A 13635-nucleotide genomic window follows, 5' to 3' on the forward strand; every position below is an offset into this window, starting at 1 on the left:
CTGAATTTGAGCTGCATGGAACATAGCGTTCTGTTTCCCTTGTGTTGTCCCAAAATCCCCTCATTAGTCTCCCTTCTGCTCCTAGAAGAAAGGCTGTCACATTTCCCTGTGGGTGGCGATCCCCATCCTCTGTTTGGATGTTCATGGGGAATGTATGGCCCAGACAGTTCAAGTAGAAGTTTTGCCTTCCGCCACTGCATTGAGCAGCATGCCTGTCTTTTGGAAATAAATTATGTTCTCAAAATTGGCTTGGCTGAACTGCACCGGGAGTCACAAAGACTGTTTTCTTTCTGTAACCCCACCATTAAATCATTCTGTGGCGTTGGGCCTGGGCTTCCCTTTCTGTTCAATGTGAATGATAATACACCTCCACTGCAGGGGTGTTATGAGGATTAAACCGGAGGTAACAGTATAAAAGAGAAAAGAAAAATTTTCTTGGCTGATTTTATACCTCTGTTAGTTCATGGAGCCGTATCCCTAAATTTATTCTCAGAGTAGTGTCAGTTTCTACTTAGAGGCTCCCAGTGTCAGTTATGGCTTAGAAAATTTGGACAAAAAGAGCTCTTTGAGGTCATTTGGAAGGCATAGTTCAAGTACCTCTTTATCTCAGAATTGGTAGCCTCTACCGTGAGGAGGTGTTGAGACTAGAAGTCCAGCAAATATCTATGTCTGCTTTCAGAGCAATTTTGTTTCTGGCCTCTGCACTGAAGTTAGGTGTGGAGGAAGCCAGGATACTGAGTGCCCCAGGTTAGCTTTCCCACCCAACAAACCTCACTGTCAGTGGTTCTTAGAGAGGGAGGCTGGGTTGATGCCCCCAACAAGAGATTGGAAGTGTTCTTGATGGAAAGTTTATTAAATGTCTTCTGTACAAATTTATTAAAATGTCTTCTGGGGAAAAAAAGACAAAACAGGAAAAAATAAAATGTCTTCAGAATGACTGTCTTCACATGGAAGAACAAAGGAATCAGTTTCTTGAAGGACATTGAAAATAATAGTTTAAACTCTTTAGAGACTGTCTTTCAAAGAGCAGCTGACCCCACCATTCCTTGACTTTTCTATAAGTAATCTTCCCCTTCTTTCTGGGGTTCTTGGATGAGGGGAAGAAGCCACCGTGCTCAAGAAGTTTACTTGAGCCTCAGCACTCTCTTCCAGGATGTTTAAAGAGTCGTACGTGACTCTCCACCAGCCCATGTAAGAAATGCTTGGTCTGAGCTGATTGTGTGTGTGCTCCTCTCAGGCTGTGTGTCCTGGGCTCTGTGGTCAAAGATCTTGTTTCTCTGATCTAGGCTCCCAGAACCCTGGCCGAAGCTCACCTCCCCCTGGCTATGTGCCTGAACGGCAGCAGCGCATTGCCCGGCAGGGTTCCTACACCAGCATCAACAGTGAGGGGGAGTTCATTCCAGAGACCAGTGAGCAATGCGTGAGTATGGGTTGGGGAGCGTCTTGAAGTGTGTCAGACAAGGTTAAATTGGGGAAATTCTCAGTGGGCATGGTGCAGAGCTAAGGGTGCAGACTTGAGCCCCACCCAAAAGCTCTTATGTAAATCAGGCCTGCAAAAATATGGATTATTGCTTTCTAGGGATCAAATATTACTTTGTGCCAAAGGTTGGACCTAATCTACCTAGCCTCTTTGGGTATTGGATTCGCATTTGACAATTTTTTTCTTCTGTGGTTCTCTCACTGGTCTTGTAGAATACCACTCTGTTATTTGTACACTTCCTTATAACTGCCTATCATTTCAGCATAATTTTAGCATATGACCAATCCTAAACTGACAGATTTTGTTTTTCATTATCTGCATTTTAATTTTGCTATTTTTTGATAAAAGGTAGGGAGTATACCATATCCAGATTACACTGTAGGATTGATTACTTTGGGTGAACCTTTATGATGATAAGCAGCTATATTTGCTTTTTATTATTGCATAACAAAGTACCACAAACTCAATGGCTTACAACAGCATACATTTACTTTATAGTTCCCTTGGGCCAGGAATCCAGTCAAGACTTAGCTGGGTTCTACACTCAGGGGGTCACACGAGGCTGCATTTCTTTTTAGAACTTGGGGTTCCCTTCCAAGCTCACATGGTTGGCAGAATTTGGTGCCTTTTGATTGTAGCACTGTGGTCCTTGTTTTCCTCCTGGCTTTTACAGGGACCACTCTAAACTCCTAGAAGCCACATACAGTTCCTTGCCAGATGGCCCTCTCACAATATGACAGCTTCTTCAAGGCCAATAAGAGAGTCTCTTGCTCCAGTGTGCAAAGATGGAGTCTTATAAAATGTAATCATAGGAATGAATATCCCATCCTTGTTGCCATAGTCTCTTGACTAGAAACAAGTTCCAGGTTCTACCCAGACTCAAGGAGAGGGGATTATACAAGGCTGTGAGTCATGGGAGGGGGATCACTTTATGGTGTGTCCACCACAATGGCTAACTCATTTTAATGGCTAGGTGTTTTTTGTTTTTGTTTTTGTTTTTGTTCTTACTAAGGCTTCTACATGGATGTTTATAAGAGCTTTACTCATTAAGAGTCAGAAACTTGAAACAACCTAAATGTTCATCAAAGAGAGAATGGATAAACAAATTGTACTATAGTCATACAGCAGAATACTAGACAGGGATTTTTTAAAATGAACACTGATATATGCAACAATTTGAACGAATCTCACATATGCTGAGTTGAAGAATGGTTAGCTTTTTAACAATTGGCTCACTTGATGAAAATGGCATTTTGGCTTAGTAAACTCAGCAAGTGTGAGAATTCTGGCTTCATTCTCAAGTCTTTTCAGTGAGCTTTCACTGACCATTCTTCCTGTTTTTTTCTAACCAGAGCACTTCTGAACATCAGCTGTACTAGGGGTGACTTGGGTGTAAAATCTCAGAGATTACAAATGAGTTTGATTGCTTTTGGTCTCTATACCTCCCTGTGGTCCTATACCCTGGTCCTTTTACTCCTTTACTTTACATGCCTGGCCCTCAAAGGCATGGGAATATTAGACTCCTAGTGAGGACAGACTTCTGGAAAGATGCCAAGGAAGGTGGTGGCTTGGAAATGCTTAGGTCATTCTCCAGTGCCCTGCCTCTTAGCTAAAGAGAATTGCTGCTGGTAATTGAGCCATTCAAGATAAATGTACTTAAGAGACCAAAACAGCATAGTATATAGTGAAAGAATATTCAATTGAGACTTTCTTAAAAAGTGAAACTAAGATAAGTTTATTTTGTTTTTGCTCTAATCAGATTTAGATAATAGTTGCACCTATTTGCTAATTTTTAGAATGAAATTCTAAGCATGATTCATGTTGATTTTTTTGGCTTAATATTTCTAACAAAAATTTTGCTAGCACAACGTAACTTCCTTCATTTCCCCTTTGATTTCTGCAGCGCTGTTGTAAAGGGGGTTCTTTTTCACAAAAGCCTTTATGGAATTAGCAGGGCTTTTCAAAGGTATCTCTTGAGCCTTTGGTGTTCCTGCTCCCACATCACACATGTCTTGTTGTTGTACTTGCTCATTCTTTCTTCTTCTATTAACTGTTCCACCTGTGCCAAATATCCATTTGATGGGGTGGGAACAGTTCTTTCCATATTGGTTTTGTCTGCTTTGGAAAATCTTATTTTCTTTGCAAGATTTGCAGTTTTATTTTGCAAGTAATTTGCCTTGATTGATAGTTTTTTTACAAAACATTATATATGACAATATGACCTGAAGTATTTGAAATTATGGGTGAGATGAGCCCTATTAAATGGAAAGAGATCATTTAAGTTGGAAACTAATTTTATGAACATTATTAGTGAATTTTCATAATTTCGTTACTCAGCTTCCCTATGTATGTTCAACTTTGGATCTCAGATCATGAATACTCTGTTAGTAGAAACCCCCTCCCCTCATGGACAGAATGAAGGAGCGTTTAGTTGGAGACAAAGCCAATCTTAAATTTTTTTGTTACTGCATTTGCCTGAGGGCCAGAGAAACATTTTAACTTACATATTTAATAGATACCTGTTACCTCTGCATGAGACCCAGGAACTGGGAAATCTTTGATCTGTATCAGCTGTGCGTTAACTGGTTGCATGACTTTAGACAATGCCCCTAACTTTTCTAGACCTGTAGTGGCTTGTCCGTGAAATGGGGGCAGTACTTGTCTTTGTCAGTTATAAATTATGGAGTGTAAACAGAAGCATTCCGGTCCCACCCAAATACACTGGAAGCCTCTGCAGGGTAGTACCATCTCCAGTGCCAGGTTCCAGCAGTCGTGAGCCAAGAATATGCCAACAAGAGAAGCAGCGTCAGCTTTGCTCTCCTGGCAGAGCTCTTTGGGATGCCAGCCAGGCATTTTTCTCCCTCTTGGACACTTTCAAACTTCAGAGGAGAATGGTACCTTCCTAATCATTCTTCTCTGCACAAGCAGAAAAAGAGCACTTTCATATTTTAACAAAAAGGACCATTTGCTGGCCTTGGCCAGGCCTTAAAGCCCTGACTCACCTGGATTCAGGGATTCAGGCTATGGCTGGGGTTTTATTGCATAATTTGTCTTGCAGATGCTGGATCCCTTGGACAGTGCTGAAAATTCCTTGTCAGGAAGCTGCCAATCTTTGGACAGGTCAGCAGACAGGTATGAGGCTGGGGCTGGTTTTGGGGTTAGTGTGTAGGTGTTTTGGAACTGATGGGCTGAGGAAATAGAGTTAGTGAGTGTGTGTGTATCTATACATTGGTCTGCAGGCCCGTGCTAAAAACATCATGCTTTTGGAAAAGAACTTTCTCCTTAATTTTCCAAACACCATGAGAATGTTATGTTTACACAATTAGGTAAATTGAAGAGCAGTTCACGTGTATTAAATGCTTGCTTTGTTGTTCCAAGTGCTTATTGTTTCCAGGTTTGCCTCTGCATCATACATACTGCTCTGGTGCTCTGGGCCTCATTGCTGTGGTCTGGACTGAGAAGCAGTGGACCTTCAGTGTTTGGGGGACAAAATTGTGGGTTCACTTTTTAAAGTGCTTTTGGTGGAATAAGAAACCTGGATATAAAAAATCAAAAGCAAAATATTCAGACTGCCTAGCTCACCACACTGCTTGTTTGGTGTGTAATCTCGTTCTTATGCTTCGGGAGGAAACACGTGCTGTCCTTCACATGCCATATGGTTCTGTGGAGCTGGTTTGCCCATCAGTGAGGGTGCCTTTGAAGTTGGCTTTGACACTGATACAGCCAGTCTCTCACCTTGCCCTTGTTATGTCCAAAAGAATGTTTGGTGGTCACGTCTGGCCATGGTCAGAGGCTATAGGGCAAGTTTGTAGATTTTTTTTCTTTGTGGCACGATTAATTGTTCATGTGGGCACTGATTTTGTGACCATGGCCAATTTGTACTATGTCTTTCCTAACAGATCTGAGTGCTGATGGAAGCTCCTCCCCCTAGATACAGAATATAGTCACAATTACTTGTTGGTATCCACTTTGTAGGTTTGTTTGGGGCTTGGTGCCACAGATTTAGGACTCTGTCAGGACAGGGACTAACTCTGGCTTTGGGCTGCCTCTGAAGCTTTGTGGCCAAACTGGGTGGTAGGGGTGGGGAAAGTAGGACAGGATTACCCAGCTGTCTACCCAGAAGGTCTGGGTCTAGCAATTGTGAGGGGAAGGATCTTAGGTGGTGGTTAGGGGAGACAGCTAAATTTACTCACTTGATTCTTGGGTTTTTCTTCTGTCCCTCCCTTGTTTTGTTTTCTTCTCCTTGGGAGTGGAACCCAGTCACCTGGACTGCCTTCTTTGACGCCTGGCCTAACGTGAGCATAGGGTTTACGTCTTCCTTTCATGAGATCTAGAGCCAGGTGGACTCCAGTTTCACCAAATATTAGTCGAGTAGCTTCGGATAAGTCCCTTAACTTCTTTGTTCCTCAGTTTCCCCATCACTGAAATGGGATGATGGTGATTAGCCTGAAAGGAAGATGCTTGGTGGTATTGCTATTTTTATTACTGCCCTGAACAAGAGGGTTTTGTTGTTGTTTTTTCAACTTTCCGATACTAGGGTGGGAGGAAAGGGCAAGAAGGGAAAGTGCTGTGCAGCCAGATGGCGTTCAGGAGGACTGGAGGGGCCCATCACTCAGGGCCCTGTCAGGTCTGTGTCTCAAGACTAGTAGAGAGAAAGTAATAGGCTGAGCCCAGAAAAGGGCTGTTTGCCTTATACTCTGCTTCCTAATGTGTAAATACATGTGAGGAAATTAGAAGAGGGAGTCCATCTGGATATCCTGCCTCTTGCCCTGGTGAGCTGCTTTGGAAATATGCTAAGTCTACTTTGTGATTTCATTTTGTATTTTCCAGTCCATCCTTCCGGAAATCGCGAATGTCCCGAGCCCAGAGCTTCCCAGACAACAGACAGGAGTTCTCGGGTGAGTTCCCCAGAGCCTGGGTGTCTGGGAGGGGCTGCAGGCCTTCTGCTTTTGAAAGCTGAGTTGGGAAGCCAGAACTGTATTTTGCTTCTTCTCGGGCCTATTGCTCTGAGGTCTCAGGTGACCTAGGAGCTTAAATGGATCACTCAGTACAATCTGCCAAGAAGCCAGTGATTCCTCTATCATACTCAGATCGGGAAACTCAGCTCTATGACAAAGGGGTCAAAGGTGGAACCTACCCCCGGCGCTACCACGTTTCTGTGCACCACAAGGACTACAACGATGGTGAGTGCACTTCTACCTGCTGGCTGTCTCAAAAAGGATGTAGTTACAGCTCTGTCATGGAAAAGCCACTGCCAAGGGGTGGGTTGGGACACTCCAGACCCCAAGTTTCCTTTATTCCTGAGGAACTGTGCCCAGACTTGAGGCACTAGAGACTGGGACAAAACAAGAAAGGGGGAGGATGGTATTTGTAGACTCAGGGATAGTGCCTTTGGGAACTCTGTCCTTTGAATGTGCAGCCTGCTCCAGCTCCAGGGCAGCAGCTCTCCATCGCCCTCTTCTGCCCCATGGCAGCAAACAGAAGGGAGCTTCTGCAGAGATTTAGGATTAGGATGCCAAGGAAAACAAGAGACTTCAGCTGTGGACTGGCCTTGTGAGTGCTGTGGGGTCTGAGAGCCAGCCTTGTGCCTTCTCTTTGGCCAGAGATTCCTGACCCATCTTTGCTTCCTAATTCCTGCTTTTGTCCTGATTCTCAAGGTGCTTGGGACGTTACCCGTTCTGGCAGGAGTTAGGTAGGAGGAAAGATAGGATGGACCAGAACTGGTGTTATGACCTGGTTTGCACATTTAGCTTCAAGGCCAGAGGTCTGATTTACTCTGCTCTGGCCCCTGCTCCCCTTCAGGTAGAAGAACATTTCCCCGAATACGACGTCATCAAGGTAACCTGTTCACCCTGGTGCCCTCCAGCCGCTCCCTGAGCACAAATGGCGAGAACATGGGTCTGGCGGTGCAATATCTGGACCCCCGAGGGCGCCTTCGGAGTGCAGACAGCGAGAACGCCCTCTCAGTGCAGGAGAGGAATGTGCCAACCAAGTGTGAGGAGTGGGCCCTGGCTAGGAGGAGACTGCCCTGGGGATGCTCAGACAAGCTGTAGGGTGGGGAGCTGGGAGGCTGGGAGGCCCATGAGTCTACAGGGGCTGTTTGGTTCAGCAGTGGGCTGCTCTGGCCCATTCTTTTTTTTTTTTTTAAAAGATTTTATTTATTTATCTTTAGAGGAGAAGGGAAGGAGAGAGGGAAAGAAATATCAATGTATGGTTGCCTCTCGTGGGTCCCCTGCTGGGAACTGGCCTGCAACCCAGGCATGTGCCCTGACTGGGAATGGAACTGCGATCCTTCGGTTCGCAGGTCCGCACTCAATCCACTGAGCTACACCAGCCAGGGCTGGCCCATTCTTTCTACACTGGAAGAGTCTGCACAGGGATAGCAGACCCCTTTGACCTTAGTCCTTATTCCACTGTTCTGTGGCAAGCCACTTCCCCTCTTTGGTCTTTAGTTTTGCCATATTTAAACTGAAGAGCTGACTCTTAATTCCTGCCATATTAAGATATTTAGGGACTTTAGCCCTGGCTGGTATGGCTTAGTGGATTAAGCACCAGCCTGCAAACCTAAGGGTTACTGGTTTGATTCCCAGTTGGGGCACATGCCTGGGTTGCAGGCCGAGTCCCTGGTCGGAGATGCATGAGCAGCAACCACACATTGATGTTTTTCTCCCACCCTTACCCTCTCTCTAAAAATAAATAAATAAAATTTTAAAAAAAGATATTTAGGGACTTTGGAAATATAGAAGTTTGTTTGATCAATGCAGAAAAGCATTTAAGGATGACTACATCAGTCCTCTGCCTCTCAAGACTCAGGTCTTGTGATCTGATTGACCAGGGCTCTGGGTCTGTTCCAGGTGAGGGTGGAGATGCTGCAGTCAGGTGTGATAGTGACTGGTGATGGGCGATCTCCAGCCAAAGGTCCCATATAGAGCCTCTGGGGAATGAGGCAGGATATCAATAAATAATGCACAGAGACTAAAGCTCTTTCCTTCTGTTCTCCTGTAGCTCCTAGTGCCCCCATCAATTGGCGCCGAGGGAAGCTTCTGGGCCAGGGTGCCTTCGGCAGGGTCTATTTGTGTTATGACGTGGACACAGGACGTGAACTTGCTTCCAAGCAGGTCCAATTTGACCCAGACAGTCCTGAGACAAGCAAGGTAATGCCTTCCCCATGGTCTGACTTCCGGTCCCACCCTCTTAACCAGGTACCTGTCTGGTTGCACAGCCCAGTTGCACCAGGTGCTACAGGTTACTTCTCCCATTATTCCTCCCAGTTCCCTTGCTGTCGGCCATGGCCCTGACCTTGGCCATGGCCGTGGGATGAAGGGACTATAATCCAAAGGGCACCAAGCATCCAGGGGAGGGATTGGGTATGAGGAACTAAGCTGATACCAAAGTTACAAGCAACCCAGAGTAAGAGGTGATGACCAGTGTCAGAGAGTAGCAGTTTCCCCTTACCAAACGGATGTCTCTCTCAGCCCAGGAAGGAGCCTGTCCTTGTAATTCACCTTTGAGTGGGTTCTATCGTCCAATCTGAGTGGGTAAAATACACCAGTTACCTTAAGTACAGCAGTTATCGAGCACCCACAACTCCTTCCACCCCTCTCTCTGTGTATTTCCTGTGTGGGAGTGCCACCACTCAAAGGGTTGCCCAGCAGTGAGGCCAAGGGCCAAACAACTGAGAGAATCCCTCTTCTCTCCAGCTGAAGTTTCCAAGGCAGATAGATCCCTCTGAGGGCACTGAGTAGGGCAAACTGAGCTGATCCCAGGCAGGCAAACTAAGGCCCTGAGAGCTGAGGTGACCACTGGGCCCCTCCCCTAGGAGGTGAGTGCTCTGGAGTGTGAAATCCAGTTGCTGAAGAACTTGCAGCATGAGCGCATTGTGCAGTACTATGGCTGTCTGCGGGACCGTGCTGAGAAGACCCTGACCATCTTCATGGAGTACATGCCAGGGGTATGTGCCCCTTGATGTGTGTGAGACATGCAGAAGAGAGGGCCTGGCCTGGGCTTGGGGCTTCAGAGGAGGGGTCCCTTGATGTGGGTCTGATCACCTGAGACTCCGGAGGCTCAGAGGAGGTGGTGAGGTGATGGCGGGACTTGCAGGCAAGAAGGGCCTGCCCCTGGTCCCAGTGATGGTGTGGGATGAGAACTGTCTCAGGCCACCCTCACTGGAGGCTTCCAGGATCGCTGCACTCTCCAGTAAGTACCACCTTTACCTGGAGCAGAGGAGGCTGCCTTGTGGATTTTGGTCATATGTTCCTTGAGGGAAGGACTGTCTCAGACTTTTCTCCATGCTGCCCGGTATCTCCTGGTAAAATACCCAGTCCATCACAAGTGGGGATTGGATGAATCACTTCTATGCTACAATTCTCGTGGCTGGAAATAGTTTTGCCTCCCTTCCATCATCTTCCCACAGTGACCCCCTCTGACTTTTGTGGCTGTAGGGCTCAGTGAAAGACCAGCTGAAGGCCTATGGAGCTCTGACGGAGAGTGTGACCCGAAAATACACCCGGCAGATCCTAGAGGGCATGTCTTACCTGCATAGCAACATGATTGTTCACCGAGACATTAAGGGTGAGTAGGGGCAGGCTACAGAATCCCCAAGACTTGGTCGCTTAACTATTCCAAACTTTCTGAAAAGTAGGACTCTTAATTGTTTTCTTAATTGCTGATCCTGTGAAGATCAGTTGAGTAATTGATCAGAAGATCAATTTGGGAAAATACTGCAAAGGAAAGTGCTTGGCAGTGTTGGCCATGGTGATGATTATTTTGTGCTGTAGGGCTGAGGCTTCCATCACTAGCTTGTTTGTCCTGTGCAGTTCACGTCTAATTTATGGTAGCCCTGGCCTTTCCCAGCAGCCCTGTGACCTGGAAGGTAGGGAAAAAGCAGGGAGGGAAAGGCCCAGAGAGTTCAGAGTTGTATCTTCTGCCCTTTAATGCCTTAGGAGCTAACATCCTCCGTGACTCTGCTGGGAATGTGAAGCTGGGGGACTTTGGGGCCAGCAAACGCCTGCAGACCATCTGCATGTCAGGCCCAGGCATGCGCTCGGTCACCGGCACACCCTACTGGATGAGCCCCGAGGTGATCAGCGGTGAAGGCTATGGAAGGAAGGCAGATGTGTGGTGAGTAGTCGCTTTGGAAATGAGCTCTGAGGCTCTGTGGCATGGCATGAAGGAGGGAGGGAGGATCCACCTCTTGCCAGCTAGGCCAGGATGCAGAGGTAGTGGTGTGTTTCAACTCCAAATAGCAAATGTTGTTGCTGAGAACTTAGACTGTGGAAAACATCCCTGCTGTTTGCTTAAAAAGAAGTCAGATCCATACTGAGGGCTTAGATCAGCCACTATACACTAGCAGGCTTCTATTCCCTCTCCTAATACTCAGCTTGCATGTGTATTTCTTCATGTCCATCCCCTGAAAGGGCTTGGAAGGCTCTTCCCCTTGGGCTGAATGATACTCCTCTGAAGATGTCCATGTACTACCCCCCTTGATCTATAAATGTTAATTTATATGGCAGAAGGACCTTGGTAGATTTGATTAATTTAAGGATTTTGAGATGGGAAGATCATCCTGGATTACCCAGGTGGGCCAGTATAACCAGCAGAGTCCTTATAAAAGGGAGGCAGGAGATCAGAGTGGGTAGCAGGTGTGACAAGGGAAGCAAGAGGGTGGAGTGAAGCATTAAAAGGGCCATGAGCCAAGAAATGAAGGCAGCCTCTAGAAGCTGGAAAAAGCGAGGAAATTCTCCCCTCAGAGCTGTCAGAAGGAACCATCCCCACTGAGACCTTCAGCCCAGTGAGATGAATTTTAGACTTCTGACCTCCAGAACTGTAATGAATTTGTATCATTTTTTAGGTTCATGGTAATTTGCTACAGCGGCAGTAGGAATGTAACATAGTTGTCCTGGAGTTCTTTCTGTCTATACTAAGTGGTTCTCTTCACCAGTCTCAAGTTACCCAGGTTGGGTGTAGGTTGACGAAGCTGGTGTGGATGAGGCCAACAGTGCTTTGAAGCCTCTTCTGGCCCCCGGGACCCTCTATATTGTATCCATGCTCAGCTTCGTTCAGTCTGCCTCAGTGTGTTCTGAGAAAAGCACCTCCTTTACAAGTGGGCAGGGCAGCTGGGAGCTTGGGGCTGGCAAAGAGGTGACCTGGGCTTCTCTCTCTCACCAGGAGCCTGGGCTGCACTGTGGTAGAGATGCTGACAGAGAAACCACCTTGGGCAGAGTATGAAGCCATGGCCGCCATTTTCAAGATTGCCACGCAGCCCACGAATCCTCAGCTGCCCTCCCATATCTCTGAGCACGGCCGGGACTTCCTGAGGCGCATTTTTGTGGAGGCCCGCCAGAGACCTTCTGCCGAGGAGCTGCTCACACACCACTTTGCACAGCTTGTGTACTGAGCTCTCAAGGCCACGCTGCTGCCAGCCGCATGGGCAAGGGGCTGCTGTGGGGCTCAGCAGAGTTGCTGCTTTTCCCAGGCAAGGCTGTGGACCATGGAGCTGCAGTCAGCCAGCGTTTGTCTGTGCCCCTTCTGCCACTGGGGCTCAGAACCAGGGTGGGGCAACTGCAGCCTCAAGGACTGGAAGCCCCCAGCCTGCCAGACCTGAGAGCTCCAGCCTCATCAGCTCAGCGTGGAGGGTAAGGGGCTAGAAACAGTGTGCGAGGCGCTGTGGGCCCCACCCCTGGGGCTGTGTCCTGACACTGCAGTCAGCACCAGCGTCCATCTTGTGCCATCTTGGGGGCACATGATGGACACGAGGGTCCGAATAGTGTTACTTTCATTCAGAGTGTTATTTTGTTTCTCCTCCCCATGTCTGGAGATCACCAGGGCATCTCTGGGCTGGATGAGCCCACCCAGGCCTGAGGTAAAGCCCAGCAACCCACGGCCAATGGAAGGCAGAGGCCTGGGCTGCACTCTCCCTCGAGCCTCCAGGTCAGCTTTGCCAGTCCCTGACCTTACCAAAGATGAATGAAGCAAATGTTATGCTGCCTTATTCGGGGGAGGAGGAGCCCGTCCTGCCTACCCCTGTGACCCTGCCTTCCCAAGCAGGGGCCTGAGATGTGGAACTGCCCCACTGAGGGGGCAGTTTTGTCAATGCAATTGTCTCTGTTTTACAAATTGGAGTCACTCTTATGCTGTGCCCAGTTTCTGAACTGGAGACTGTGGGCCCTCTGGGCTCCGAGTACCCCTGCTATGGGCTCAGGCCTTAGGCTGGATCGGAAAGAGCTGAAGGTAATGGCCTTTGTGCTCCTGGCCTGGCCTGGCCTCTGTTCCCCCACTGCATCAGACAGGAAGACGGAGAGCACGCTGAGAGCCTCTGATCCAACCGGCCACCCTGCCCTGAGCAGGGCACTCAGGCTGGCCAGGGGAGCTGTACCAGGCTGTCTGTGCGTATGATCCAGCTGGGCCAGAGTCTCTCCGACTGGTAGAAGGGAGAGCCCCTGTGATCATGTCCATGACCGCCAGCTCTGTGCGTCCTTGGCCAGCCTTGCCCGTCCCCATGAGGCTTCAGCCTCTTTCTCTTCTTGCCCCTCCCTTGGGGGAGGAGTGGCAGCAGGGGTCTGGGAGCCAGTATCTCCAAGCAGCTTAGAGTTGGCCTTATTTACCTCAGCCTGGGTGCTGGTCCTTTTTTCCGGCCCCTCCCCTCCAAAATGTGCCTATTGCTAGAGCTCCTCCCTCTCAACACCCAGTTTCCTTGGGAGTTGTAATTAAAGGAAAAAGAAAAAAAAAAGCCAGTGCCCAGGGATGGGCATCTCCAGGGAGCTGGGGATCAGCGCCAGGCAGCTCATTGCCAGCCATGCCCAATTCCCAAGGGCACCAGAACAAGCCAAAGCCTTCGTTGTATGTTGACGATGCACTTTTATGAATGTAGTTTCTATCGCTGTTTTTAGCCTTTTCACATCATGTAATGTGAGGCCTTGTACTTGTTAATTTATATCTCAGATCATATTTGATGGTTTGTATATATATCACTTCTAGACTGTTACAGGTGATGGACACCTCAAGAGAGAAAAAAATGAAAGCAGGTTTTGCAGGAATGTGTTGCACGGTGCCAACTGGGCCTGGGCCTATTTACATCCTTTTCCCTGGGGGTCTCTGTCAGGCACCCCCAGCCCAGCCCTCAGACAGCAAGCATGTGCTCCTATCTCCACCTCGGC

The 13635-nt window shown here is 47.8% G+C and overlaps 1 protein-coding gene across 1 annotated transcript in view; it reads left to right on the forward strand.

The window, feature by feature from the left end:
- MAP3K3 (mitogen-activated protein kinase kinase kinase 3) overlaps positions 1–13208 on the forward strand; it is a 62113-nt gene extending 48905 nt beyond the window's left edge. Inside the window, exons 7-16 of the mRNA XM_037069960.1 lie at positions 1287–1420; positions 4539–4612; positions 6311–6378; positions 6571–6663; positions 7283–7474; positions 8486–8634; positions 9300–9431; positions 9922–10051; positions 10423–10600; positions 11648–13208. Of these exons, the coding sequence (XP_036925855.1) occupies positions 1287–1420; positions 4539–4612; positions 6311–6378; positions 6571–6663; positions 7283–7474; positions 8486–8634; positions 9300–9431; positions 9922–10051; positions 10423–10600; positions 11648–11876 (1379 nt within the window). The 3' untranslated portion in view covers positions 11877–13208. The remainder of the gene's footprint in view (positions 1–1286; positions 1421–4538; positions 4613–6310; positions 6379–6570; positions 6664–7282; positions 7475–8485; positions 8635–9299; positions 9432–9921; positions 10052–10422; positions 10601–11647) is intronic.
- Positions 13209–13635: the final 427 nt, after the last annotated feature.

Source organism: Sturnira hondurensis, unplaced genomic scaffold (assembly GCF_014824575.4).
Source record: "Sturnira hondurensis isolate 20B ecotype Veracruz unplaced genomic scaffold, ASM1482457v3 Scaffold0018728, whole genome shotgun sequence".
NCBI classification, from domain to species: Eukaryota; Metazoa; Chordata; class Mammalia; order Chiroptera; family Phyllostomidae; genus Sturnira; species Sturnira hondurensis.